Source organism: Chlorella variabilis, assembly GCF_000147415.1.
Source record: "Chlorella variabilis unplaced genomic scaffold CHLNCscaffold_9, whole genome shotgun sequence".
NCBI lineage: Eukaryota > Viridiplantae > Chlorophyta > Trebouxiophyceae > Chlorellales > Chlorellaceae > Chlorella > Chlorella variabilis.
This window is the reverse complement of record NW_005435079.1, coordinates 1,362,221-1,388,233: the sequence shown is the minus strand read 5'-3', so window position 1 is coordinate 1,388,233 and position 26,013 is coordinate 1,362,221. Positions and strand designations below refer to the sequence as shown.

The window sequence follows — 26,013 nt, the reverse complement described above, 5'->3', positions numbered from 1 at the left end:
GAGAGCAGGCGGAGGCGCTGCTGCCATGCTTTCTCGAGTTCCAGGCGCGCATGGAGCAGCTGAGCAGCCAGTCAGCGGCCTCGCTGGCGACGCTGCGCCAAGTGCAGCAGGCGAGTCGGGCCCTTGCTCGGAGCTGTGCTGGGAGCTGTGTTAGAGGAAACCGGCTGGGACGCCAGCTGTGTCTGGGTGGGCAGCGGGCTGCGGGTTGGCTGGGGATGCGGCCGGCGCGGCGCTGCGCTGGCCTGGGCGCAGGCGGGCGGCTGGCGGCTGCCTGGGCCCCAGTTCACTTGAGCAAGCCTGAGAGGGGAGTTTGCTGCGCCCGCTTCCCAACCCGCCGCGCCTGCAGCACCTCAGCAAACAGCTGCTCCAGCTGAACGGCGGCCTGAGGTGAGGCGCCCGCTGCTGCCCCAGCTGGCTTGGTAGCGCCCTTCGCTCCTGAGCCAGCGCTCGGGCTTGCCTGCGCCACCTCGTGTGCCGCTGCATGCATTGCTGCTTGGTGTGGCCAGTGTGGCTCTGGCCAGCTTCCCCTTCCCCTTCCCTCCCAGCCACTGGCCTGGCCTCACACGTGTGTGCCGCTTTTGATCCTCGCCCCACCGCCGCTGACCGCTTGCAGCACATGTTACCCCCTGGCTGGTCCTGCTGCAGCGCCCAGGTGGCGCAGTACCTTGACCTGGCGGATGCTGCCGGGCAGCTGAGTAGCCTGGAGGACACGAAGCTCTACGTGCTGCTCGACTTCTACACAGCTGCCGGCGCCCACGTGTCGGAGCTGCAGAAGGCGCGCCTGCTGGCCAGCTGCTCCGGCCTGAACCCAAACGTGCCGGTGGTGATCGGCGAGTGGCTGTCGCGCTTCGGCCTGCTGCCGGAGCAGCCGCCGCGCCTGGCGCGGTGAGCCGAGCCGGGAGTTGGCAGGCAGCGGTGGATGGATGCAGCTTCAGTGGAAGTAAAGCTCATGGCGCCCTGCGCCTGCACCTCTGTAAATTATTCGCAAGCATGCGGCATGGGGGAGCGTGTGGCCTGCTCTGAGCGGGGGCCAGGGGTGCTGTAGTTGGCGGACAGCGGCGGTGTGGGCACGGTGGTCCACTGGAAGGTCTGTGGCAGCAGCCATGTGGATTCCTGTTCTGTGATCCTTCTAGCAACCACGGAGCGATCACGTCGGGGCATGTGTGTAGGTTTAACAGGAAGGATGAGGGAGAGACCGCCTGCTTGGGGGGCGCCGGCGCCATGGCAGTTTTTGCTCATCCCGCCCGCGCTGGCACGTTTGGAGTTCATTGCCTCCAAACAGCACGATCTATCGATCTGTGGGTGCCCTGGGCCATGTGACCGCGTCATCAACCTGTCACCACTTCCGCGCCCACTGTGGCGTGCCTGGCGACGTGCAATTCCCGCACTGCGAGCCTCCAGCAGGTGGCTGCCGCCTGCCGATTTAAATGTGCGGCACGCTTCTTCGCTGCAATGCAAACTCGCCTACCATGTCTAGTGGTGAGATAAGGCATTACATTGAGTGCCCAGATCATCACCGTTTGGTGCCTGCTCCAGGGGCCGGCAAGCCAGGGCGGCGGTGACGTGGCGGGCCCGCCAGGCACCCCTCAACTGCACTAAACCGGCCCTGCCGCATTTCGCTGATGCTTGTCCAGGTTGCATTTGCCATTGCAAACCTCTGCACGAGTTGGGGCTGCCTCGTTTGCGCACTTGAGGGGAGGGTTTGCGCTGGGACGAGCGATCGGTGTCGGGAGGCCGGCTTGGGAATCACGATGGAAGACGATGCAGCAGACGTGTATCGCCTGGGCCCCAGTCTGAGGTGCGGTGCCGCCCGCCTCCCCCGCCAAACCTCGCCTCCAGCTCGCATGGCTGTCGTGCAGCAGCAGGCGATGCTCCTGGCTGCAGCACAGACCGCTCTACCAGCCTTCCCCCTGCCGCTCCATCACAACCCGGCGCCCAGCCGCCGTTCCTCCCGTCACCCGCCCTTCTGCGCCCTCGCAGCGTGTCGCGCGGCGAGCTGCACGGCGGCATCCGCACCTGCGTCATGCACAAGTTCAGGGAGCTGAGCGGGTTGCCCCTGGAGGACCAAGGCGTGGTGGTGCTGCAGGTGGGGCCTGCAGGGATGCCCACCGCAGCAGGCAGTCTGAGTGCCACACTGGATGTTTGTTTGTAGGGCTGGCGCAAGCAGCGGAACTGGTGGCAGGGCTTGCAACGATCAGCAGCGGCGGCGGCGCTGTGCCGCTGTGTGCAGGGCGGCAAGGGGCAGCACCTATACAACACCGACAACGAGCCGCTGTTCAGGTGAGGGGCACCCCCTTTCCCCTTCCTGGCCCCTCCTGTGCTGCCCACCCACCTACCTCCCACCAGCCTCCTTGCCGCCACCGCGCGGCCTTACGCACCACAAGCGGTGACTGTGTCGCTGCGCAGGCAGGAGGCGTACTTTCAGTACCTGTTTGGGGTGAACGACGGCGAGGACTTTTACGGCGCGTTTGACCTGCGCTCCGAACGCGCCATCCTCTTCATGCCCCGCCTGCCCGCCAGCTACGCGGTGTGGATGGGGCACATCCCCACGCCAGCAGAGGCCCAGGTGCGCGCGCTTGGGTATCCTTGCGCTGGAGCAGCCGCCCTGCTGCACGGCTGTGTTTTTCGGTGCAGGAGCGGCAGCAGACACACGTGTCGGTCCAACCTGCCAGTGCCCTGTGGACGAGCGGCAGCAGACTCACACCTCACATGCGAGCACCAGTCGGCCTCGCCGCAACAACCTGCCCTGCAGGCCAAGTACGCCGTGGACGAGGTGCGGCACGTCGATGAGCTGGCGGCGGTACTGGCCGAGCTGGCAGCGCCGTGCCTGCACGTGCTGGACGGCGGCGTCAACACCGACAGGCGCGCTTCAACAAGCTCCCTCCCTTGCTTGCCCTAGCTTGCCCTTGCAGTTAGCTTTGGTGGCCTGGCCGCAGTGGGGAGCCTGGTGGGGTTGTGCCTGGTGAAGCTGAAGCTGACGCCCCTCCTCTTCCCGAACCCTTGCCACGCGTGCAGCGGCCTGCCCATGCCCCCAGTGATGTTCGAGGGCATCGAGAACTTCACTCTGGAGACGCAGGCGCTCTATCCGGTGGGTCGGCCTGCCCTCCAGCTGCTGCAAGTGAAGCTGCGTGGCCGGGAGCTGCGTGTTCACCCTTTCGCAGCAGGGGGCGCTGGCCATGCACGCGGCTGAAGCGCCGCCGTCTGCCTCCCGCGCCCGGCCGCGCTGCCTGCCCTCCCCGGCAAGCAGGTGCTGTCCGAGTGCCGCGTGTTCAAGTCGCCGCTGGAGCTGCGCATCATGCGCTATGCGTGCCGTGCCGCCAGCGAGGCGCACGTGGAGGTCATGCGGGTGAGCGGCTGCCGCCTGCGGCGCCTGCCTGCACCCCTTGCTGAAACTAGCACTCCGCACCTTGCTGAAACCCACGCTGCACCTTCTTGCTTGAACCCACGCTGCACCTTGTTGAGCCTCAGTCTGTGTCGCCCTCTGCCCTGCTGTGCCGCCGTTTGCGCCGTCTGCTCCTTTTTTACAGGCCGTCCAGCCTGGCGTGTGGGAGTTCCAGGGGGAGTCTCTGTACCTTCACACGCTGTACAGCCGGGGCGGCTGCCGGGGAGCCCACTACACGCCCATCTTTGCCAGCGGCCCCAACGCGGGTGCGGCAGCCGCTGGCGGTGTGGGGGCTGCGACGCTGGGGCCGCTGCCCAGCAGCAGCCGGCAGCAGTTGGATGGTGCCGCAGCAGCGCAGGGAGGCGCAGCGCGGTGAGTGGGGTCCATGGTTCAGCTGAGCTGCCGCCGCTGCCACCTCGCGCCGGCCTGCCTGCAGCCATCCTGCACTACGGGCATGCAGGCGCGCCCAACAGCCGGCAGATGCGGGCGGGCGAGCTGCTGCTGGTGGATGCGGGGGCAGAGTACTACAGGTGATGGTCCTGCCTGGTACTGCATACTGCCATGCCATGCCTGGCCCAGCCGCTGTAGCTGCTGCATAACAGGCTGCACGCCAGCACCAGCCCCACATGCCAAGATCGGCTGCCTCCAGCTGCCTGTCGCGCCCCCTGCCTTTCTCATGTACCGCTATTTAGAATGCTGCTGCACCGCATGCCCGCGGTACCGCAGGTATGCCGCCGACATTACCTGCACCTTCCCCACCACCGGCAGCTTCACCCCAGACCAGGCCCTGGTCTACAATGCTGTGCTGGCAGCCAACCGAGGCGTCATCGCTGCCATGAAGCCGGGAGTGCGCTGGCCGGTGCGCTGCTGCGGGGTGGGGTGCGGGCACAGGGTGGGGCGGGAGGCCGCAACGGGCCATGGTGCTTGTGCTCACACAGGCGGCGCTGGGGGCCTGGCCGGCGGTGTTTCATCACAGCTGCTTGCTGGGGCGTTTGCCAGCCGTGCAGCTGTGAAACCTCCCATTCCTGCTTTCCCCTCCCTCCACTGCTTCTCCTGCAGGACATGCAACTGTTGGCGGAGCGAACCATACTGTCGGCGCTGCTGGCGGGCGGGCTGCTGCGGGGGGAGGTGGAGGCGATGGTGGAGGCGCGGCTAGGGGCCGTCTTCATGCCGCACGGTGCGCTCTGGCCTTGCACTGGGCCTGGGCTGCTGGCGCTGCCGCTGCTGGGGAGGAGGCGCAGGCGGCGGCGATGTGGTGTGTGTGTGTGTGTGTGTGGTTGCCGGCGGGTACACGGGCTTGAGCGCTGCAGCGGCTGGTGCTGTCAAGCGAGCAGGTGGTGCGGGTGGCTGCAGCGTCTTGCCTGCTGGCCTTGCTGTGACACGGCCCTCCCCTCCCTGCTGCCTGCCGCTGCCTGCAGGCCTGGGCCACTTCCTGGGTCTGGACACACATGATGTGGGCGGCTACCTGCCGGGGCACCCAGGTGTGTGTATATGTGTGTGTGTGTGCAGCTGTGGCGTAGCCTGGTGTCTGCACCAGAAATGAAGCCGCCACCTGCCTGCATTCCAGTATTTTGTGTTGTTTTCACCGGCACATGGCCCGCCCGCCCCACGCCCTGCGTGCTTGCTTCCCTTGGGCGAGGGCTGCCCCTTCTGCATGCCTTCCACCGCCTCCGACCGCGCGACGCGCCCGCAGAGCGGCCGGCGGCGGCGGGGCTGGCCCGCCTGCGAACGGCGCGGGTGTTGGAGGAGGGCATGGTGATCACTGTGGAGCCGGGTGAGGGAGCGCCAGGTTGGCGCCAGGCTGGCGCGCGCTGCCACCTGGCAAGTGCGTGTGCCTCACCTTGCCCAGTTGCTGCCAGCTGGCACCTTGCCCAGTTGCTGCCAACTGGCAGCTGCACTGCTTGCTGGCAACTGCACTTATAAACACACGGGCGTGTGCGCCCTTCCACACAAGAACCCCATCAGCGCCACACACCCCACCAGCACCGCCTGTCCACGCGCCAACCCCTGCGCCGCCCGCTCCCCGCCCAGGCTGCTACTTCTCGCGGGCCCTGCTGGAGCCGGCCTTTGGGGATGAGCAGCTGGGGCGGTTTTTGGTGGAGGAGAGGGTGCGCCAGTTCATGGTGAGCAGCCGGCGGCAGCGGCGGGCAGGCAGCGGCAGGCAGCAGTGGTAGGCAGCGACGGCGGCAGCCACCGCCGCTCCCCTGGCTGCCCAGCAGCCTGCGTCTCGTTAGCTGCAAACACCTGCCCTGCCGCTGCTTGTGCTGCAATGGATTGCACCTCATCAGGTCAGCAGCCCCGGATCCTGGGCCCCACCCACACATCCACCCACGCGCCGTATTCAGCCACACTTCTCTACCTCCGCCTGCCTGCTCCCTCCCACAGGACTTTGGCGGCGTGCGCATCGAGGATGACGTGGTAGTGACGGCGGATGGCGCGGAGAGCATGTGCGACGTGCCGCGCAGCATAGAGGAGGTGGAGGCGGTGATGGCGGGCGCGCCCTGGCCGCCGCCCGCGTGACTGGTGGTCACGCAGGTGGCGATCATCTCCCTGACCCGGGGCTGGGCCCGGGGGTCCCCGCTGGCTGACAGGCACAGCCTCTGTGGCATTCCAAGGCGGCCCAGGTTCCAGGCTGGCCCGGGGACTCTGCTTTGATCCTGGCAGATTTGGGAAAGGTTCAACTTAGCCCGTGGAATTCCTGTACATTGTGCCAGTCTGCCTTCTGCCGATCAGCTCTCTCGTGCCTGCGCGCTCTGCCGCCCTGCCCTGCATGCTCGCTGCGTCAGATCTGTGACACCACTGCCCCTGGTTGCACAATGAAATTGACATTCGATAGAGACAGGTGGACATCACTGCCCCTGGTTGCACAATGAAATTGACATTCGATAGAGACAGGTGGACATCACTGCCCTAGGTTGAACAATGAAATTGACATTCGATAGACAGAAGGTGGTTGGTAACAGATAAAATGGCGCTACGCAGAGGCTCTACTGATAGCACCAGAGCGCTAGGCGTCCTTGGCCTGCCAAAGGGTGTGCCATCGCCGCCCGCCGCTACCCGCCCACCAGCCGCTGCCTGGCGGCCCCCACAGCGCCCTCCAGCGCCCGCCGCAACCAGCCCTGGTGGGCCTGGGACCAGGCAATGCCGCGTGGGATGTGGGCAAACACCCGGTCAACTGCCCACACATACACCAGGAAGAAAGCCACCACCAGCAGGACCTGCAGGATGGAGCCAACAAGGAGGCAGACTCAGGCTCACGGTCGCGTCGCCAGGTGCGGGAGCCGTTCATGCGTCCCGCCAGTTGCCCACAGCGCAGCCAACAGCACACAGCGCTGTGCCTTGCCGGCCGCAGCTTGCACAAAACAGGCTGTGCCGCCTGCCGGGCTCTGCGCGCCTGGGCGGTCCTGCGCATCACAAAGCCGGGCCTGGGGCAGTAGAGCTGAGGGGCGAGCTCCGCCGTGCCCCGCAACATCGCCGCCAGCTCGGCCAACAGCTTGGGCACCTCCCGCAGCTGCCCCGCCAGCGCCAGAAGCGGGGTGAGCAGCGCCCTGCGGCAGAGGGCAGGCGGGGCGCCAGGTGGGGCAGGTTTGAGCAGCAGTGGACGCCGCCGAGGCTGCCCATCCGAAGGGAGACCGCTTGCTGATCAGCTGTGCTCGCGACAGCGCAGCATGCAGCATAAACATGCCGGCCAGCCAAAACGTGCCTGACGACGCCCATCACAAAGCCGTCGGACCGGGCCAGCCAGCCGCCGCCGCCGCCGCCTGCCACGGCTGCGGCCCGCCCCAGCTGGCCTGCCAGGGCTTGCTGGGCGGCCAGATACTCCTGTTGCGCCTCGTGCAACTCCCGTTCAAAGTCCTGGTACCTGCTCAGGATCGCCTCATAGTTTGCGCGGGACAGCTCCCGGGCGGCCTTCGCCTGGCGGTACTCTTCCTGCGCCCGCTGCAGCCTCTGGGTCTGCTCGACGTCCTGCTGCGCCCCCTGGTAAGACTTCTGTGCCCGCTCAACCTCAGCTTCAGCCTGCTGGTAGGCCTGCTGTGCCTGCCGGTACTCGGCTTGCGCCTGCGCCTGCCGCTCCCAGGTCGGGGGCGGCTGCTGGGCCTCGGGCTGCTGCTGCCAGCCGGGCTGGTCTGCTCGGCCGCCCTGCGCGGCTCTGCGCCGCATGCCACGCGCAATGCTGCGGTCGCCGGGCAGGCGGCGGCGGGGCGGTGGCGGCAGCGGCGGTGCACCAGCGACCCATCTGCCAGATTGTCGGCGCGCATCGCAACTCGCTGCATTCATCGACGTCAAGCTTCTGTATGCCATGCCGGCGGTTGGCGTGAGCGGCCGCTGCGCTAGGGTTGGCTGGAGCCTCAGGCTCGAGCCATGCACCCGCATGCGCGCTTGCAGTAGCCAAATTCGGTGGATGGAGACGGTGGGAAATGCGGTTCTGTGGAACGGGCGCCTTTGAGCGCCAATTGTACTTGTTGGGGGCGGGGCGATACGACGGCGGTGGGGCGCCGTGGAAAAGGGTCACAAGCCAGGGCGAGCTTGTTGACCAAGAGGCTGCCTTACACAATCCGCTCGGGCTGTGTCATATGGGACACAGAGCAGACATGGGGAGCGGATACACGGCAGTTTAGGCATTTTTCGGACTCAGGGTCAGCCGGTGACGGCGGTGAGCGGGTGGAGCATCCGCCGTCACATGACCTGCCAGCCGCAACGTGTTCAATAGGTGCATAGTCATCGATCTGTTGTACTGCCAGGGATGTTGGCTACCATCATTTGGCGCCCCGCCCGCAACCAGTCGCCGCAGCACAGCTGGTGCCAGGTGGCTTCGCATCGCCAATGGCGATTCGTCATTCCACCTCGCACCCCACATTGGTATCGATCCTTTATAGCTGAAAGCACCTGCGTCATGTGTGCATCGCTGGGCCATCCTTTGGCCTGCCGGGCAGGACCCTTTGCGGCGCGGCGCAAATTTCAGCATCGGCAGCGTTCGCCTCGATGCGCAGCCAGCGGCGATGGGGGCGGCCGAGGGGGCGGTAGCAGCGGCGGCGGCAGCGGCGGCGGGGATGGCAGCGGAGGCGGCCGCCGCCGCACCTTCCCGCTGCCGCTGCTGTACGCAGCTGTCTGGGCCGTCGGAACAGAGGCGCTGGCTGCCCTCCAGTACCAGGAGGCGGTGGGCAGGGATGCCGAGCGCCGCGCAGAGCTGTTTGGCGGCGGCAGGGCTGGCCGCGCCCGGCACCAGCAGCGGCAGCGGGCCAAGCTGGATCCAGAGGCGCCCGCCGTCAGCATCATTGTGCCGACCCTGAACGAGGAGGCGGGGCTGGCACGCACGCTGCGCTGCCTGCAGCACGGGCTGCAGCCTGCGGCAGCAGAGGTCATTGTGGTGGACGGCGGCAGCAGCGACCGCACGGTACAGGTGGCGCGGCGGTGTGGCGCCCGTGTGGTGCAGGCGGGCCGCGGCCGCGCGCGGCAGATGAACGCGGGGGCAGCCGCCGCCTCAGGTCGGGTGCAGGCTGCCGGCGCCCGCCCAGCCGCCGCTCGCCTGCGCACTGCCGCCGCCCTGCAGCGCCCGGCCCCTCGCAGCCAATCCGACTGCGATGTCGGCCTTCCCGCTGGCTCGCTGGGTCCCTACACTCTGGATGTTTTACTGCTCCTCCCGGTCCCCCCCACCTCGCTGCCTGCAGGCGACATCTTCGTGTTTGCTCACGCCGACACCACGCCGCCGCGGACCCTGGTGGAGGTGGTGCGCCGCACGCTGGCCCGGCCGGCCATCGTGCTGGGCGCGTTCAGGCCGGTGATAGGTGCGTGATGTGTGGGGGTGTGTGGGAGAGGGCGTGGCGGGAAGCCGGTGTGTGCCGGTCCCCAGGGCATGCCCTGCTCCTGCTGGGCCGGGGCTGCTGCCGTCCCTACGACTCGCTGGTCGCCGCATTGCGCAGGCGGCTGCCCGCTGCTGCCTGCGCTGCTGTTGCTCCTGCTCCTGCCCCGTGGGATCTTCCCACCTGCACCCTGTTCTATGCGTGCAGAGTACGAGGGGCAGCCGCTGCGCTTCTTCTCAGCCAACAACACCATGAAGACGTACTACGGCCCCCTCCTCCTGCGCCCGCTCAGCTTCCTCAGGTCGCCGCAGGCGCAGGGCGCTGCTTGCACAAGACGGTGCTGGCCGGGCGGCCCGGGCTGGTTGGGAGGAGCTTCCCATGTCGGTACTGCATGACGCTAGGCATGCTGTGCATGGCAGATCTCATGGTGCATGTCCTCGCTCTGCTAAATTGCCGCGCCGCCTGGCCGGCCGCCGTGCTGCCGCAGGGGCCTGCGCTGCTTGTTCGGAGACCAGACGCTGTTCTGCCGGGCCGACGACTTTCGGTGCGCTTGGGGATGAGGAGCGCCCTGCCCGGGATGAGGAGCGCCGCCCTGCAGGCATCCGGCTTGGCCAGAGCCACGTCCCGCGCTGGCCACATTTGCAACCCCCCCGAGCCACCCACGGATTATTTTGCCCTGGCTGGTGCGGCCGCCCTGCAGGCGGGTGGGCGGCTACGACAGCCGGCTGCCCATCATGGAGGATGCAGACCTATGCATGCGTATGCACATGGCGGGTAGGGTAGCCGGCGGCCCAGGCGGCTGGTGGCTCGCGGCCAGCTGCGGCCGGGCAGGCCTGCTGCTGGGGCGGAGCTGGCAGATGGTGTGGTGCAGTGGTGCATGTTGGCGAAGCAACAAGCAACGGGTGAGAAGCAATAGGATGGTGCGCTCTATGCTGTGCTGCGTGCAGGCCCCGCGGACCGCCCAGGGCGCCGCGGCCAGGTGCTGCAAGTCAATTCGGTGCCCAACCGAACCAGCGGCCGGCGGCTGGCCAGCTGGGGCAGCCTGCACGCCACAGGTGAGGCGGCACCGCGGAGCGGCCGCCTGGGGTGCCATAGCCTAGGCATAGCAGGGCCGCACTTCAGCCTTGCGAATGCCATGGCCTGCCATGTAACTGGCACAGCCTCGCCTGGTCCTGCTTCTGCCTTTCCCCCGTACCTGCTGCAGTGGTACATGTGGCCATCGGGATGAGCTGGTACTGCGGCGCCACCCCCGAGCAGCTGCGCGGCATCTACAACCGCATGTACACCGATGCCTTCCGCTGAGGAGGCGGTGCCGCTGTACCGCTGACGCAGGCCAGCCATTCGTTTGCGACACTTGCATTTTGGCTGTACATGATCTTGTGAAAGAAACAACTGTTCCTGCACGAAATGGTAACAAGAGAGGATGCTGCAAGGCATGTACGCTGAAAATCCGAAAGCAAGGGCTATACACATGTCCACGAAATCATGACAGGGGAGCATGCAGCACGGGTGATACACGCAGCCTCCAGAGCCACCCGAGCATGCTGAGGAGGCTAGGCGTCGAGGTAAGACAGGTTGAGGCACTCGTCGATGTGTGCATTCATTTGGGTGTTATCAAGCTCGCCGGCGGCCCAGCGCCGCCCGCAGATGGGGCACTCCAGGCTGGCGGCCGTGCCGCTGCCAGAGGGCCCGGCGGTGGCATCTGGTTCACGCACTCCGCTTGTGCCAGCACGGATGCCAGTGCCGGCCGACGCTGCCGCATGCTGCCCCTCCTCCTCGTCGCTGCTGCCGCCCACAAGGTCTACAACCTCTGGGGTGGCAGCAGCGGGCGCAGGCGCCTCGGCGCCGCCGTTCCCTGATGGCTCCAGCTGTTCCTGCTGCTTGCGCAGGGGCTGCTGCTGCTGCTCCTTGTGCTGTGGCTGTGGCCGCTGCTGCTGCTCCTTCTGCTGTGGCTGTGGCCGCTGCTGTGGTTCCCTATGCTGCTGCTGCTGCTGCTGCTGCTGCTGCTGGGGCGGCGCACTGTTGCGGGGCCCAGACCCAGCCAAGGCGCCGAGCCGCCGCATGGCTGCCTCCGCCACCAGGCGGCGGCGCTCCTCGGCAGGCGGCTCCGCTGCTGGCCCTGCTCCGCCCGCGGCGCCCGCCACAGCCTGCAGCGCGGGCAGCACCTCACACGCGCCTGCCGCCGCCGCCGGGCGAGCGCCGCCCTCTGTGCGAGGGAAGAAGTCGGTGATTGGCCGGCCCCCGGCCCCCTGCTGCTGCTCGCCTTTCCTGGGGCGCTTGGCGGGTACATGCGCGCCGTCTGGGCGCTTGGCCCCACCCGCATCCCCACCACCGCCGCTGCTGCTGTTGCCGCCGCCGCCGGCAGTGGCACCTGCAGGCAGGCAGACATGAGCAGCACCATTGTGGGTGCCCGGTCCTTGACAGCTCTGCCCGCGGCAGCGACTGCAGAGCGGCAGCTCCCGTCAGACACAGGCATACTTCCCTCCAACGCCCTGCCACACACTGCAGCCATTGCCCACCTTTCTTCCCGCCCTTCTTCTTGCCAAACCCCTCCGGCTCCTTGACCTTGACCCAGGCGCCTCCGCAGTGCTTGATGTGCATGTGCCAGCGGCAGCCGGGGTCACGGCAGTCGGCGCCGCGCCCGGCGCGACCCCTGCGCAGTCGCCGCGGCGCCATGCACATCAGCTCATCTCCAAGCTTTCCAGACATGTTGAATAATGAGGTCATGCATCCCATGCTGCCGCCTCCCATGCCAACATAGCTGCACGCTTCCTGCCCCCTGCCCCTGCCCCCCCCGCCGCCCCTGACCCCACCTGCAGTCCGCCTCCTGCGGCGGCCGGTTCATGGCCCGCTTCACCACATTGCCGCACCGCTCGCACCGCCAGTGGTGCTGCACAGCAAGCGCAGGCGGCAGCCAACGCCCTCAGGCGGCCGCCCGAGGGAGCACGAGCCTGGCGCAGCAAGGACTGGGAGAGGTACGGGACGTACCGCCACAAGCAGCATCGAAACTCAATACCACACAAGGCCCCACCAGAGGCCCGGGCAGTGCCAACCTCAGCCTCATCAGCGGCAGCAGAGCCAGCCTAAACAACAACAGACCCAGCCCTGGCCAGCTGGCAGCAGATCCAAACAAGCCAGCAGCAGAGCCAGCCTAACCAGCGGAAGGGGGCCGCACCTGCCGGTAGTGGTCCACCTCGGCAAACATCGAGTGGGTGACGGTGATGTTGTAGCTGCAGGAGGGAGGCAGCGGGCGCAGCAGCAGGTTCGGCAGGCTCGGCAGGCTTGGCAGGCGAGACAGGCAGCCGACGCCAGCAGGCACGGCAAGGAGGCCAAAGGCAGTCGTGCTCCCAGCAGGCACGGCAGTGACGCCAGCAAAGCAGGCGTGCGGGGCGCACCCGCCGGCGGGGCGCTGGTGGTCGGGCAGGCTGGAGGCGTTGATGCGGCTCATGATGCTTTTGAACACGTCGCCGTGGCCCCCGGGGTCGTTGTCTCGAATGCCTGCAGGAGGAGCACGAGCAGGCCACGGCAGGTGGAAAAGCGCACAAGCCAGGGCAGTTTGATGGCGTGCGCAAGCGTGACTTGGAAGAAAAGCAACCACAGGGGCGGGGACCCAGGGCTGCCAAACAGAGCTGCTGCTGCCAGCGCTGCTGCAGGTGCTGCCACGGGCGCACCCTGCAGCATCATGCAGGCGTGGATCATTTCGTGCAGCAGCACCAACTTGAGGTCGCGGCTGGGGCGCAGCTGCGGCGAGCGGCGGGGCAGGGATGGGCAGGTGAGGCACAGGTGCACGCGCGGCGGCCCTTCAGCCAGGGAACGGCACATTGCTGGGCAGGAGTGCATACGCACAGCTGTACTGCTCACGGCCAATCGCCGAGCTGGCTAGAAAGTCACCACGGCACCTTGAGCAGCGGCTCGCTGAGCTTGATGCGGCAGCCGCCGCCCTTCCGGAACTCGCACACGCCGCCGCACAGGGTCATGCGCGCGCTGCTCCACTCGACTGCAGCAGAGGTGGTGAGAGGCAGCAAACGGCTCTGCGGCACGGTCGCCGCTAGCGGAACCAGAGCAGCAGCAGCAACGCCTACCGGAGCAGGCGCCCAGTTTCTCCTCGAAATAGAGGCTGTTGTAGTGCACAAACAGGGCATGGATGTCTGGGTGCGGCTCCAGCAGCTCCAGCTCCTCCTCTGTCAGGTCCATTGCCTCTGTTCAGCGGGCATTGGCGGCGGCGGCAGGACCGGCAGCCACGCCCGCCAGGATGCGGCGGCAGGGTCCCGGCGGCCAGTAATGGCTGTGTCGTACGCTAAGAGGCAGCAGGTAGCTGCCAGGGATGCTGGTGTGGGGAGATGACGAAAAACGGGCGATCAGTGGCGGCCAGGAAGCTCCACAGCCTCCAATGGCCGCGGTAAATTGATGAAATTGATCTGTGGATGTTCGAAAGTGTCTCGGAGCGCCAAATGGATGCGCAAAGAGCGCAGAGGGGCAGAAAAGGGGCCGAGAAGGTCGGAGGAAAGTCCGGCGGCAACTTTGCTTTTCTGGGCTCTTCTGCGCTGCTGGTGGGCACAGGCACACCCCCCAGCTGCAGATCATTTCATCGGCGCTCCCTCCACGCCCTCCCGACAGCTGCGATATCGCTCGATCGTTGCGCTTGAGCCCTGTTCGGCTGCCCGATCGCCGAGGCGCCAGCGGCTAGGCAGGCAGCATGCTGCCTACAAGCTCACCTCCCCCGGGGCACAGCAGCAAGCAGCGGCGCCACAGCCGCTACTCGCTGCTGTGGCTCTACTTTAGGCGGCTATTCAAGCCCACGCAGATGGACTTCCAGTGAGCGGGGCGGGCGGGCGGGCCAGGCTTAAGGCGGCAGCAGGGGGAGGGCGGCGTCCCGCCACCGACCCGCCCGGCTGCCACGCCCGACGCTCGCCGCTGCTGGGTGCTCCGCAGGTACACGCTCTGGACGATGCTGCAGCTGTGCATCTCGCCCAAGACAGCGTACCGGCACACCTCGTACCACAAGCAGACCAAGAACCACTGGGCCCGTGACGACCCCGCCTTTGTGGTCATCTGCTGCACCCTGGTGGCCCTCGCCGCGCTGGCCTACTGCTTAGCGTGCGTGCCGCCGCTGCTGCCGCTGCGCGCTAAGAGGGGCGGCAGCGCAGGGGAGGGGCCAGGGCGGGAACGCGGAGCAGCTGCCGAGCCGGCAGGGATGCTGGAGTTTGTATTCGGGCAGGCCGGGCTCCCGACCCGCCCACCCTCATCGGCTGCGCTCTGCGACCTTCCCCTGCCTCCCCTGCAGTTTCAGCCACAGCGTGGGCCGCTCGCTGCTCACCATTGTGTCTGCCGTGGCGGTCGACTTTTTGGCGGTGGGCGCCGCGATAGCCACGGCGGGCTGGGCGCTGTCCAACCGCTTCCTGCGCCGCCAGAACCAGCACAGCCACGCGGTGGAGCAGTCGGTGGAGTGGTGTGTGGGCCTGGGCTGGCCTGGCTGTGCTCGGGGCAGGTGGCGGTGATGCGCTGCTGCTGGGCGCTGCCTGCGAAGCACGCTCGGCGCAGCTGGCCGAAGCCCGCAGCCTTTGAATTGCCGTTTGTGCTGTGCCGCCCGCCTGCTCCGCCCGCAGGATGTATGCATTTGACGTGCACTGCAACGCTTTCTTCCCCATGTTCCTGCTGCTCTACGTGCTCCAGCTGGTGCTGTGCCCTGTGCTGCTCATGCACACTTTTGTGGCCACAGTGCTGTCAGCAGGTGGGCAGGCCTGGCTGGCAGGAGGGCTGTGTGGCTGGGTGCCGGGCCTGCCGGGCCTGCCGCCAGAAGGAGAGCTGCGTGCCTGCCGGGCTGCCGCCGCTGCTGCTCAAGCTGTGCCCACCTGCTGTTGGCATTCAGTGCTGCCTTCCGCTGCATGGCTTGGCTGCTGATGTGCCCCACGCCTCCCTTGGCCCGCCATTACCTTCCCAACCCACCCCGCGCCTGCCCCGCAGTCCTGTACGCTGTCGGCTCTGCCTTCTACGTCTACATCACCTTCCTGGGCTACTCGGCGCTGCCCTTCTTGGAACGCACAGAGGTGGGCTGACGCCGCTCTGGGTGCTGCTGCTGCCACGGGAGATGCTCTGCTGTGAGATTGGGGCTGGGGCGGCGAGGCGGGCGGCTGCTTGAAGCTTACCGCTGGCGCTGCCAGCTGCTGCTGCTCCCAGCTGGCCCACCCTTCCGCTTTTCCAGCCGCTGTGCTGGCATCCCGCTGCTCCCCTTTGCTTCACAGCAGTCGCCAGCTCCCGCTTCTCCTCTGAGCTCCACACCTCCGCACCTTCCTCCGCCCGCGTGTTGTCCTGCAGGTTTTCCTGTATCCCATTGCCGGCATCGTGGTGGCGCTGCCGCTGGCCCTCCTGCTGGGCATCAACCCCACCAAGCTGGTGCTCAAGTGGTACTTTGACTACCAGCCTTGAGGGGACGCACACCTGGGCTGCGGGAAGCTCTGTAACAACATCAGTCGCCCTCGCCGCCGCTTCTAGAAGGTCCCGCCGCCCAGGGAGCCGCTTGGCTCTCAGGCTTGCCAGAAGTGCTGCGTGGCAGCCGGCTGAGCTCCAAGCTGCACATTGCGGCGGCGGCGCGCTGCGCCACGCCGCAGCTGCCGCCAGCGAGGCGATGCCTCCCAGAAGAAGTCGGGCCGCTCCCGCTCCCGCACCACTCACCTGCCGGCTCTCTGTCCCCTGGCCCTCTCCCGCTTGCCTGTGCCCCTGGCCGCCGCATTGGAGGCCTCGAAGCCGTCCCCCTTGCTCCGCCCACACCTTCACTGCAGCCGGGCGTGTATGCAAATACCCGAGCTGGCGCACGGGCAATCACTACCTAGACAACAGCAGCAGCAGCAGCGCCGAGGGCGTCATCGCTGCAGGCGGCGGAGCAGACCCGACTGAGACACCCAGGCACCATGGCGAGCATCAATATTGGTGGGTAGAGGCTGTCAGGGACCAGTGGCGTGGCCGTAGGGCCCTGCATGCAGGTGGAGGGGAGCCTCACCCACATTGCCGCCGCTCATTTGCCGCTGATCGGCCCTGCCCACACCGCTGCAGGTGGCGAGAATGCGGGCGACGCATTCTACCGCTACAAGATGCCCAAGCTGCAGGCCCGGGTGCGCCGCCGCCTCCGCCGCTGCCGCCTCGGGTCGCCTTGGGACCTTGCCATCTCGCCTGGACTGTTGGTCCTTATCCGTTCCTTCTGCGACCTTGGGCTGCAGATTGAGGGGCGTGGAAACGGCATCAAGACCAATGTGGTGAACAACGCGGAGATCGCAAAGGCGCTGGAGCGCGCGCCCGACTGTGAGCTCCGCCGCCGCCTCGCCGCCGCATTCGCCCGCCGCCGCCGCTGCTGCTGCTGCTGCTGCTGGGCTTCTCGCCGCCTCCCTTCAGCCGCCCGCCCGTGCCGCCGAGGGCTGGCCTTCCCTGCCGCCGGCCCTCCTTCCCTGCCCCTCACCCGTTCTCCTCGTCCCTCCCTTGCTCTCTCCTTCCCAACTTCCCTCCCACCAGACGCGCTCAAGTACTTTGGCTTTGAGCTGGGTGCCATGGTGAACTACGACAAGAAGAGCGGCAACAGCATCGTCAACGGCGCGCACGAGGCGGGGCGGCTGTCGGAGCTGCTGGAGGGCTTCATCAAGAAGTGAGGGGCGGCATGTCCTTGCTTGCTTGCGTCGCCCGGTGTTTGCCCGCTTGCTTTCGTCGGCCGGCCGGCCGACCGTTGGCCGCCGCAGGGGATCAACAGCTGGCAGGACAGGCTGGCGGCGTGGTAGCAGGCCCCAGCTGCCGCACGCCCGTGCGGCCACATGCATGATGGCTGACGCATGTGCTGCCTGCGCCCCGCCGCCTCCCCTTGCCGCGCGCAGGTTTGTGCAGTGTTACTCCTGCGGCAACCCCGAGACCGTCATCAAGATCAAGAAGCGCAGCGAGACGATTGAGCTCAAGTGCAAGGCGTGCGGGGCGGTCAGGTGTGCGCGGCGTAGCTGCCGCTGCCAGCCTACTGCCCAGCCCAGGCGGCTGGCCGGCCCGGCCGGGCTGCGTTGCTGGGGCGTCCTCCCTGCGCCAGGTAACGGGGACGTAGCTCCCCGCTCCCCTGACTTCTCACACCCTACCTGCTGCGCGCCCGCTGCCCGCCCCGCAGCGAGGTGAGTCCCAAGGAGAAGCTGGTGGGCTACATCATTAAGAACCCTCCTGAGGACAAGCTGAGCAAGGCGGAGAAGAAGTGAGGCTGGCGGCGGCGGTGGCGGTGGTTCTGCTGCAAAACTTGGATGGCAGGCTGGCGCTGCAGCGTCCTAGCTTGCAGATCGCGCTGCTGAGGCGCCGGCTGGGGTTGGGGATGGTGCGGCTGCCACGGTTGCCTGATTGCCGCGTGCGTTGGCGGCTGCTCTGCTCCAGGGTGAAGAAGGCTGAGAAGGAGCGGCTCAAGGGCCTGGAAGATCTGGAGAAGAAGAGGAGGAAGGAGGAGAAGAAGAAGAAGTGAGTTGGGGTTGGGTGATGGGCGGTGGGCGGCGAGCTGGATTTGTGCGCGGCGGCAGCTGGCGGCCAGCTGCTGCTTCTGCTTGGCAGGGCCTTTGCCCGCGCGCGTGCTGACACGCTGCCTGGTCTCAACCGCCGTGCCCCTCTGGCGCAGGAAGGAGAAGGGCGAGGATGGGGCAAACGGGGAGGACAAGTCGCCTGAGTCGCCTGAGGGTGGCGGCGAGGAGGATGAGGATGAGGATGAGGAGGATGAGGACGATGTGGAGTGGCTGGCCGACACCTCCGGTGGGTGCCGCATAAGCTGCCGCCGCCGCTATCCCTGCTTGGGAGCACCGCTCGTCTGTGTTGGAGGCTGTGGGCTGCGCTGTGCTGGGCCGTTTGGGTTCTTGGGCTGCGGGTGGCGACCGGCGGTGCACGGGTGGTGTGGTGGGGCCAGGTCCCAGGGTAGAGTGATCCCAACAAGCAGAGCACGCCCGGGCATCCACGCGCCGGCGGCGCCTCTGCGGGCCCCGCCGGCGGCAGCGGTGGGCGCATTTAATTCCTGCCCCGCTGGGCGGGGTGGGGCGCTGTGTGCTGGGTGCCTGGGCACCCGCGGCAGCTGTGCATCTGCTGCTCCCTCGGCACTCCGGCCAGGGCCGGCCACCCCAGCGGCCTGGCCTGTTGTGCCGACGCAGTCGCAGAGGCACAGCCGCCGTCGGGTGCCGAGGGGCCAAGCGCAGTCGTGCCTGGTGCTGGGCTGTGCCGTGGCTCGGACATATGTCTCGCTGCCTCGCTGTCTGCCCTCTGGACCAGCCAGCCCGTCTGGGCATGCCACCTGAGCCCGCCTGCCTGTCTGCCTGTCTTCTTTGCCTTGTCTCGCTGCAGAGGAGGCCATGCGCAAGCGTGCGGCGGAGCAGCTGTCGGCGGCCACTGCAGCCATGGTGATCCAGGGCAACATAGAGGCGGAGGCAGAAGCGGCCCGGCTCAAGGCCGAGGCCGAGGCGGAGGCGGCGCGGCTGGCGGCGGCGGAGGAGGAGCGGCTGGCGGCGGAAGCTGCGGAGAAGCTGGCGGCGGAGCAGGCCGCCACCGACCCCAACGTCTGGGCCGTGCGCGCCATGGTGCAGGGTGGGTGCAGCGGGCCGCTGTGCCCTGGCGCTGCCTGCTGGCGCAACACATTTGCCGCGCTGCTGCCGCGCCGCCCTGTGCCGCGCCTGGCTGATGGCTCGGCCCGGTCGACGGCGGCCGCTGCCTGGTTGAGGTCTAGGCACGAGCCCCTGGCTGGTGGGGCGTGGGCTGGCGCCTGTCAGCACGCCTGGCTGAGGTGTAGGCACAAGGCGCCTGGCTGGTGAAGGCTCTTGGCTGAGGGTGTATATACATATATATGAATGAAGCCGTGCCCCCTCGCTGCGCCGCCCTGCAGCGGGCAAGGGCTCCAAGGCCGTGGCCGACGCGCTGGCGGAGCTGCCTGTCAAGGGCGGCCCCGCGGCGCGCATGCACGTGCTTTACGAGGTGCGGCCCACGTTGTGGTTAGGGGGGCCGCCCTGCCTGCCTGCCTGCCTGTGGGCGCTGCGCGGGCTGGCCGGCTGATGCGGCGCCTCCGTTGGCGTGTCGCTTGCCTGGTTTGGTGCTGGAGCCTGCTGGCAGCCGGGCCTGTGTGGGGTGCCATCAGCTGCCGGGGCGTGCCCCCAGCCTCCACCCGAGCCACCCTCTTCGCCTTGCCGGGCGCCGACCTTCCTCTGCGTGTGCAGGCGCTCTTTGCCAACGCCGGCGCCGGCGCCAAGCTGACCCCGCTGGTGGTGGAGCGCAAGAAGTACCTCAAGGCGGCGGCGGCGGTGAGCAGGCTGCCGCGCCGCCCAGGCCTCTCCGCTGCCGCGTCCCCTGTGTGCTGGGAGGAGCGCTCCCGCCTGCTGCAGCTGCACCTGTTTCGTGGCATCCCAGCCTGTTGTGTGCGCTTGGCCCATGCGCCCCCGGCACCTCCTCTTCCCTTCCCTCCGCCTGCCGCGGCCGTCCCTAGGCGCTTTGCCGACCCCACAACCGACCCGCCCCGCCGCGCCGCGCCGCGCCTCCCTTGCCGCCTCGCAGGACCCTGCCAGCCAGCTGGCGCAGCTGGTGGCGCTCGAGCACTTGCTGGCTGTGGAGCTGCCTGAGAGGAGCCGGGAGGCACCGCTGGTGCTCAAGGCCCTGTACGACTCGGATGTGGTGGCCGAGGAGCTCATCCTGGCCTGGTGAGCCCGCAGTTCTGGTTGTTAATGCGGTTTTTTCGTGGGTGTTTCGTGGGTGTGTGCGCCCGGCTTCCCGGCTGCGGCCTGCGGCGTGCGCCGCCCGCCTGCGACCGCCGCCGTGGGTGTTGCCGTGCCGCCGCCTGCCAGCCTGGCCCTTGCATCCCCGTCTCCCACCCCCGCCCCGCCCCGCCTCCGTCCTTTCTTCCCCGCGCCTGCAGGTTCCACAAGGCCACTGCCGGCGGCGTGCTGGAGGTGCCCGCGGAGGGCGGCGCGCGGGTGCGCGAGGCGGCCAGGCCGTTTGTCGAGTGGCTGGAGCAGGACACCGAGACGGAGTCGGACAGCGAGGAGGAGTAGAGGAGGAGGAGGAGGGCCGGCAGGGAGGCCCGGAGGCGGCGCGCTGCTTTGGAGGCGGCGCGCTGCCGCTCCAAGCCTGCCGCGGCGGGCCGATTCGTTAGCGCGTGCCCGTGTGCGGCCGCCTTGCCCCCTTTAGCAGCCGGGAGGTACTGGACAGCTTTCCCCAGGCTGCATGCAGTGCCCAGTGCATCCTAGATTTTGCCTGTTTTGCTCACCAAGTTTTGCTGGTTTACCACCTTTGTTTTGCTCTGGTTTAATGCACGATCCTGTGAATGAGCGCATCGTTGCGGCAGACGCAATGCAGCACTTGCAGCAAACCCGCCTGGCTTGCCAGGCCAGATAGCAGTGCACCACCAGGTCAGCAGGGCGCCATCAGCCCTTGCCAGCTTCTCCTCCTCAGCAAGCCCGTCTCACCGTGCCAATTGCCGTCAGTCGGCAAGTTTAACAACATTGCCGCCCCAGGTGCCCTCCCGCTTCAAAAGTCCTCATCAAAAGCCAGCCCGCCGCTTCGGTCGCCCGCCGCCATGGCCAGAGCCCCAGCGCGGCTCATCCCGCCGATGTTGCCGGCAGCCGCAGCCGCCTTGACCTCAGGGGCCCTGTGGGCAAGCGGCAGCGCAGGGCAGGGCAGGGAGGGAGGGTTTATAGTGCATCCAATCGGCATGGAGCGTGGAGCAGAAGCAGGCAGGCCAACCAACTGCACATCCGCTCCCGCTCCTCATCGGCCTGGGCGTCCTGTGCAGCCAGAACAGATGCCAGCCTGCCCTCCCAGCTGGCAAGCGCCTGCAGCCAGCATGCCGGCAGCTCACTTCATGGCGATGCCCTCCAGCCAGGGCAGGGGGTTGGCGGCGACGCGGTACAGCGGCGCGTGGCCCAGCGCGCCCAGCAGGCGGTCCCCCACGTACTGCAGGTACTGCAGGCGGCACGACGGAAGCAGCTGGCGAGGTCGGGGCATTTATGGGGCTGATGCTCCGGTGTGTGCCCCGGCTGCTGCACACACTCCATGCAACCCACCGCCCGCAGCTTTGAGCCAGCTCCACATGCTGGCACTGCTGGCTCAAGCCGGGCCCACCTCTTCCATGGCGCCCGCCTCCAGACCAGTTGCCTCCAGCGGCAGCTGGCCGCACACAAAGGCGCGCTCAGCCTCCACCGCCTCCCCCACGATGCCCTGCGCCTGGCTGTCGGTGAGCTTGGAGCGCAGGAGCCTGCATGGGGCGGGCGGTGGCGGGGAGGTGGGTGGGTGGGCGGGGCAACGGCCCATTCCCGGGGTGGCCAAGAAACTGTCCAGTGCGCGACGCATTCGCAGGATGAACCAGCCATGCGGCGAACTTGTGCATGCGAGCGGCACAGGGCCGCTGGTGACACCACTCAGTGCCGCGCCGCCCTGGACCCTGAGCTCACGAGTACATGACCCCGGCAGACTCCACATGGACGCCCTCATCCCTGCTGATCAGGTCGGTGGCGTGGCCCGTGCCGGGCAGCAGGCCGCGCTGCAGGCACGCGGGCGAGCGGGCAGAGGCGGGGCCCGGGGCGGCACGTGCACTGGTTCAGCGGCAGCAGGGGACCGCAAAAGCGGCGCTGGCAGCGGTGGCAGCAGGCAAGCTGCGACGGGCCACGACAGGGGCAGGTGCCTGCTCGCCTTCTTGAAGCAGTACAGCCCCGCAAAGCTGCCGGCGTTGAAGACAGAGCTGACGGCGGCGAAGGCCACCAGGCGCTCCGGGAAGCTGGCGCCGCTGCAGGCAGCAAGCGAGTAAGTCACGCCGCCTGGGTTGAATGTGAACCAAGAGACAATCCAGGCGCAGGCGGCGGTGGCACCGGCAGCAGCAGCGGCGGCAGAGCAGCAGCGGCGGTGGCTTGCCTGTTGATCCACTTGCGCACCCAGGCGGCCTTGGCCTGAAAGGCGGGCAGCGCCAGGACTGCAGGGCAGGCATGCGTCGGCTGGACTTGAGCAAGCAGATGACACATGGCCTGCCGGCCGGCTGGGCGGTCAATGCCACACCGCCGCACGCTGGGCACCGAGGAAAGGAACGGGGGACAGCGCACCAGTCCTCAGCACGGCCGCAAGCTGCTCCTCCTTGCCAGCAAACAGGGCCGCCAGGATTGCACTGACCATCTCTGCACGCCAGGCAGAGCAGGAGCCGCGTCGGCGGCCAGCGCCTTTCAAGACCTTGGCAGCCTTCCAGGACAGCATGCTACACTGCCAGGCACCACACCGCACCCGTGTGAACATTCTTCTTGAACAGCTGGAAAGCGTAGAAGGCCCTGGCCTGCGGCAGCGCGCAGAACAGCACAGCACATCAAAAAAACACAGCACAAGTGTTTTGCCCTTGGCATGCCCCACTGGTGGGTGCCACAGCTGCCAGCTCCCAGCGGTACAGCACCATTTTGATAGCGGTACAACCAGGCCGTACCTCGGCCAGCTCCACATCAATCATGAAGCGGGCCACGACGCTGCGGCAGGGTGGAGCTGGGGCAGGCATGAATGGCACCCACAGCAAGAGGTGAGACGGCTGCGGCTAAGGGCGCAGCAGCGGCAGCGGCAGCGGCAGCAGCGGCGACAATCGGAAAAGCATCCGCCGGCGGAAGAAATCATGAGGCGCACTTGTGCTGGATGAGGCGGTCTGCAGGGCAGGAGGTGGCTAGCAGGCGACATTTCATTGCAGGACAGGCCCCGTCCGGCTGTCTGGGACGGGGCCCAGAGATACGAATGCAGGCATTCCCTTGCCAGCAGTACTGGCCTAGCCCCAGCCGCGCGGCGCCCCGCTGCGTCCGATGATGTTCTTCCTGGTCGGCAGAGTCTGCTCGCAGCTCACCCGAGGCCGCCAGGTAGGCCAGCACCGAGGAAAGGAAGGAGCGCTCCCCCGGCGCCAGCCGATCCTGCCAGTCGCGGGCGTCGCTGCTGAAGTCTACATCCTCGGCTGCAGGAGAGAGTGTGGGAGTAGGTGATGGTCATAATGGCTGCATGTACGTGTTGGTTACTAACCTAGTAGGGAGGGTGGCTGGATGAACGCGCAGTGGCGGCGGCGGCGGCACAGCACGCCGCCGCAAGGCATGTTTTGGGAGGCCAGCTGGAGGGCCTGGCGTGCCGCAGGCTGGCAGTGCGGCGACCCACCCGTCCAAAACGTGGTCCAAAACGTGGTCTGCGGCAGGTGGGGCGGCATGGGACGTCAGAGCGGCCGCCACCGCCAGGCACGTGAGCCATGCAGAGAGGATCGTTTGGAGCCTGCCCAGACGGCCGACTCGCCTCGGCCTTCTTGTACTGGCTCCATACACGGTCCTCCTTCAGCGGGAACATGCAGTAGCGGTCGGGGTTCTCATCCAGGAGCGGCTCTGGGGCCCAGGGAGCGGCGGCGGCAGTAGCCATGGCGATGGGTGGAAGGAGGGCAGGTGGCGGCGGGAAGACGGGGCGGCGGCCGCGGTCCAAGGCTCTGCAGTGGGCGCTGCATGGCGCGGGGCGGGCCGGGTCATTGCCAACATCCACTTGGGTGCCGGGAGCCTCCCTTGGGGTGGTCTGAGGGTGCCCAGGCGCCCATCCGATCCACCTCGAAAGCCAATATTCGCCTCCCTGCCACCCGCACCTGGTTAGCGCTTCGAAATGCCTTATAAGTCCCTGCTGCTATTGAGAACAGCCAGCGCGCCCAACCAAGCTTGCTCCAGGAGGCGGCAGTCGGCTTAGAAAGGGGGAATGGAAAGGGAGCGTCAGATAGGCGTCTGCGGCCGCTCCTGCATATTCCCGGCTGGTAGCATCGCCGGTGGGCCTCAGTGGTTGGCGTACGGGGCGGCTCCCGCTGGTGAGCCGACTTTTGCAGCGACGGCATCGCGACGCGGCCCTCTCGCGGCGCCTCACGCACGTTAGAAGGCATGGGGGACACCAGTAGGCAGTCTAGCACCTTCCGGGAGCTCGCTGCGCAGCTCAGTCCCGAACAGCAAGCTCGAGTGGAGCAGGTGGGGGTGCAGCACCTGGGGCGCCTGTGCACGCTGCCTTGCACACACGCGCTGGCATTTGCACCGGCAGCGGAGGTGCGACTGTCGGTCCACTTGTTGGGCGTCCCTCCGCCGGGCCCACCCGCCGCCACCCGACGCCCTATGCTGCCTACTGCCAGCCTGCCAACCGTCCGCGTCTCCTGAACCTCCCTCGGCCTGCCCTGCAGCTTCGCACGGAGCTGAACGAGCGGCGCGCGCGGCTGACGCTGCTGCGCTCCCCGCTGCGCACGCTGGCCACGTTTGGCGCGTGTGCCGCCTCGGCCGCCGCCCGCGGCGCGCGCTGGCTGGCCTCCCACCCCCTCACCCTCTTCATCCTCGTCCCCGTGCTGCTCCTGTACGCCGCCCTCAAGGCCAGCGGCTACCTGACCTACGAAGTGCGCGAGGCCGAGATGTGGCTGCAGTACGTCGTGTGGTGGGTGGGCCTGGGCGTGCTTTCCTCCATCGGTCTCGGCACCGGCATGCACTCGGGCCTCCTCTTCCTCTTCCCACACATGCTCAAGGTGCGCGCCGGCCGCTCGCCGCTGCTCTCCGTCAGCCTCCCATCAGCTCAGCCCGCAGCGCAAGCGGCAGCGATGCCAGCGCTCTTGAGGCAGTCGTGCCTGCCAACGCCGCCGGTCCCTCGCTGCTTGGGGCCTCTCCTGCTCGCACAACCACACACCACTACAACCACCGCCACAACAACAACCACACCCACACACCGCCACCGCCGCCACTGTAGGTCTGCCTGGCCGCCGAGCGCTGCGGCCACCTGCGCTTTGACGCCCGCGCAGACATGTGGTGGAGCAGCGAGGGGTTCCACTGCGGGGAGGACGCGGGGCTGGCGGCGGCGGGCGGCTTCATCTCATTCTGGGACATCTACAAGAAGGCAAGAGGGTGCCTGCATGCTGCAGCCGGCCAGTGGGCGTGCGTGGCAGCTGGTGGTTGGCGGCGGTGATGGTGGCGACATTGTGGGAAGTGGGAAAGGGCGACTGGGCCTCCTGAGTCACCTCCAGCGCCCGCCCCGCCCTGCACCTGCCCACAAGCACCCTTGCTGTGTACGGAGGCGCTCGCCCCACCTAGCGACGATTCCCCTGCCTCGCCCCGGCTGGCCGCCGCCTGCAGGTCGTTGCCACGGCGGTGCTGTGGGGCGCGGGCACGGCGCTGGGGGAGGTGCCTCCCTACGCGCTCAGCTACCATGCGGCCAAGGCGGGCAAGCGCAGCGCCGAGGTGGAGGCAATGCTGGGAGGGGGGCCCAACGGCAGCAGCGGGCGCGCAGGTGTGGGGGGCTTGGTTGATGTTGGGCCCTTGCCCGCCGCTGCCGGTTGATGTTGGAGCGCAGTGCGCACTGCTGCATGTTCACTCGAGCGCTGCTGCTCGCGCCGGCTGCCGTCCTGCCCTGCCGTGGCGCTAAGCAGCCGTGGCTGGGGCGCCTCGGGAGGCCCGCTGACGCATCATCCCCGCGGCCCCGCTGCTGGCGCCGTGTGGCGCGTGTGCTGCAGGCCCGCTCACCGCGCTGGTCAACCGCATGAAGAACTGGATGCTGCACTTCATCCAGGTAGGTGGGGCACTTAAGTGGCGTGGGAGGGACGGGCGGCCTGCCTCATCTTCGCCCAGGCGCCTCCTCACGCCTGCACACCCACTCGCTGGCACCCCACACCCCACACGCACCCCCATTCGCACTCAAACACCCAAACACAGCGGCACATGTTTGGGGGACACAAGCTGACTGCAGTGTCATCATGAGCTGGCATGCGTGTGCGTGTGTGTGCACCCAGCTTGCAACCACCTGCCCGCCCACCGTGCCGCGGCCGCCTGCAGGTGCACGGCTTCTGGGGCATCCTGCTGCTGG

General features: G+C 67.8%; 6 protein-coding genes across 6 annotated transcripts in view; 4 read left to right on the top strand and 2 right to left on the bottom strand.

Moving 5' to 3' along the window:
• Positions 1-1,657: 1,657 nt before the first annotated feature.
• CHLNCDRAFT_31053 (hypothetical protein) lies at positions 1,658-6,355 on the top strand. The gene is made up of 14 exons (XM_005848115.1): positions 1,658-1,798; positions 1,981-2,280; positions 2,407-2,566; positions 2,753-2,833; positions 2,975-3,088; positions 3,248-3,346; positions 3,528-3,648; positions 3,819-3,912; positions 4,109-4,241; positions 4,442-4,559; positions 4,801-4,863; positions 5,076-5,156; positions 5,414-5,505; positions 5,768-6,355. Exons 3-14 carry the CDS (start codon positions 2,501-2,503, stop codon positions 5,900-5,902), a joined length of 1,197 nt encoding a protein of 398 aa, XP_005848177.1. The 5' UTR covers positions 1,658-1,798; positions 1,981-2,280; positions 2,407-2,500; the 3' UTR covers positions 5,903-6,355.
• Positions 6,356-8,276: 1,921 nt separating this feature from the next.
• CHLNCDRAFT_145574 (hypothetical protein) lies at positions 8,277-10,485 on the top strand (the record flags this gene model as incomplete). Its single annotated transcript, XM_005848114.1, has 7 exons — positions 8,277-8,868; positions 9,052-9,168; positions 9,391-9,484; positions 9,671-9,727; positions 9,884-9,957; positions 10,131-10,238; positions 10,388-10,485. 7 exons carry the CDS (start codon positions 8,277-8,279, stop codon positions 10,483-10,485), a joined length of 1,140 nt encoding a protein of 379 aa, XP_005848176.1.
• A 405-nt stretch (positions 10,486-10,890) lies between these two features.
• On the bottom strand, positions 10,891-13,377 carry CHLNCDRAFT_52181 (hypothetical protein; the record flags this gene model as incomplete). Its single annotated transcript, XM_005847949.1, has 9 exons — positions 10,891-10,991; positions 11,204-11,554; positions 11,703-11,836; positions 11,997-12,073; positions 12,359-12,413; positions 12,579-12,681; positions 12,855-12,924; positions 13,083-13,180; positions 13,266-13,377. 9 exons carry the CDS (start codon positions 13,375-13,377, stop codon positions 10,891-10,893), a joined length of 1,101 nt encoding a protein of 366 aa, XP_005848011.1.
• Positions 13,378-13,879: 502 nt separating this feature from the next.
• On the top strand, positions 13,880-15,609 carry CHLNCDRAFT_22928 (hypothetical protein; the record flags this gene model as incomplete). The annotated part of the gene is made up of 6 exons (XM_005848113.1): positions 13,880-13,998; positions 14,116-14,280; positions 14,468-14,632; positions 14,790-14,914; positions 15,148-15,230; positions 15,499-15,609. The coding sequence occupies 6 exons, from the start codon at positions 13,880-13,882 to the stop codon at positions 15,607-15,609; spliced, it is 768 nt and encodes a 255-aa protein (XP_005848175.1).
• Positions 15,610-16,091: 482 nt separating this feature from the next.
• On the top strand, positions 16,092-20,204 carry CHLNCDRAFT_145571 (hypothetical protein; the record flags this gene model as incomplete). The annotated part of the gene is made up of 13 exons (XM_005848112.1): positions 16,092-16,110; positions 16,234-16,292; positions 16,398-16,479; positions 16,687-16,816; positions 17,040-17,141; positions 17,315-17,395; positions 17,569-17,649; positions 17,804-17,934; positions 18,514-18,753; positions 19,049-19,137; positions 19,377-19,460; positions 19,711-19,853; positions 20,069-20,204. 13 exons carry the CDS (start codon positions 16,092-16,094, stop codon positions 20,202-20,204), a joined length of 1,377 nt encoding a protein of 458 aa, XP_005848174.1.
• Positions 20,205-21,006: 802 nt separating this feature from the next.
• The window catches only part of CHLNCDRAFT_57791 (hypothetical protein), a gene marked incomplete at both ends in the record, with an annotated part of 9,711 nt that continues 4,704 nt past the window's right edge, over positions 21,007-26,013 (bottom strand). The window contains 14 exons of the mRNA XM_005847948.1: positions 21,007-21,114; positions 21,274-21,406; positions 21,603-21,691; positions 22,017-22,117; positions 22,245-22,316; positions 22,420-22,468; positions 22,613-22,652; positions 22,804-22,822; positions 23,015-23,119; positions 23,314-23,341; positions 23,395-23,531; positions 23,683-23,852; positions 24,934-24,983; positions 25,674-25,709. Coding sequence (XP_005848010.1) covers positions 21,007-21,114; positions 21,274-21,406; positions 21,603-21,691; positions 22,017-22,117; positions 22,245-22,316; positions 22,420-22,468; positions 22,613-22,652; positions 22,804-22,822; positions 23,015-23,119; positions 23,314-23,341; positions 23,395-23,531; positions 23,683-23,852; positions 24,934-24,983; positions 25,674-25,709 — 1,137 coding nt within the window. The remainder of the gene's footprint in view (positions 21,115-21,273; positions 21,407-21,602; positions 21,692-22,016; positions 22,118-22,244; positions 22,317-22,419; positions 22,469-22,612; positions 22,653-22,803; positions 22,823-23,014; positions 23,120-23,313; positions 23,342-23,394; positions 23,532-23,682; positions 23,853-24,933; positions 24,984-25,673; positions 25,710-26,013) is intronic.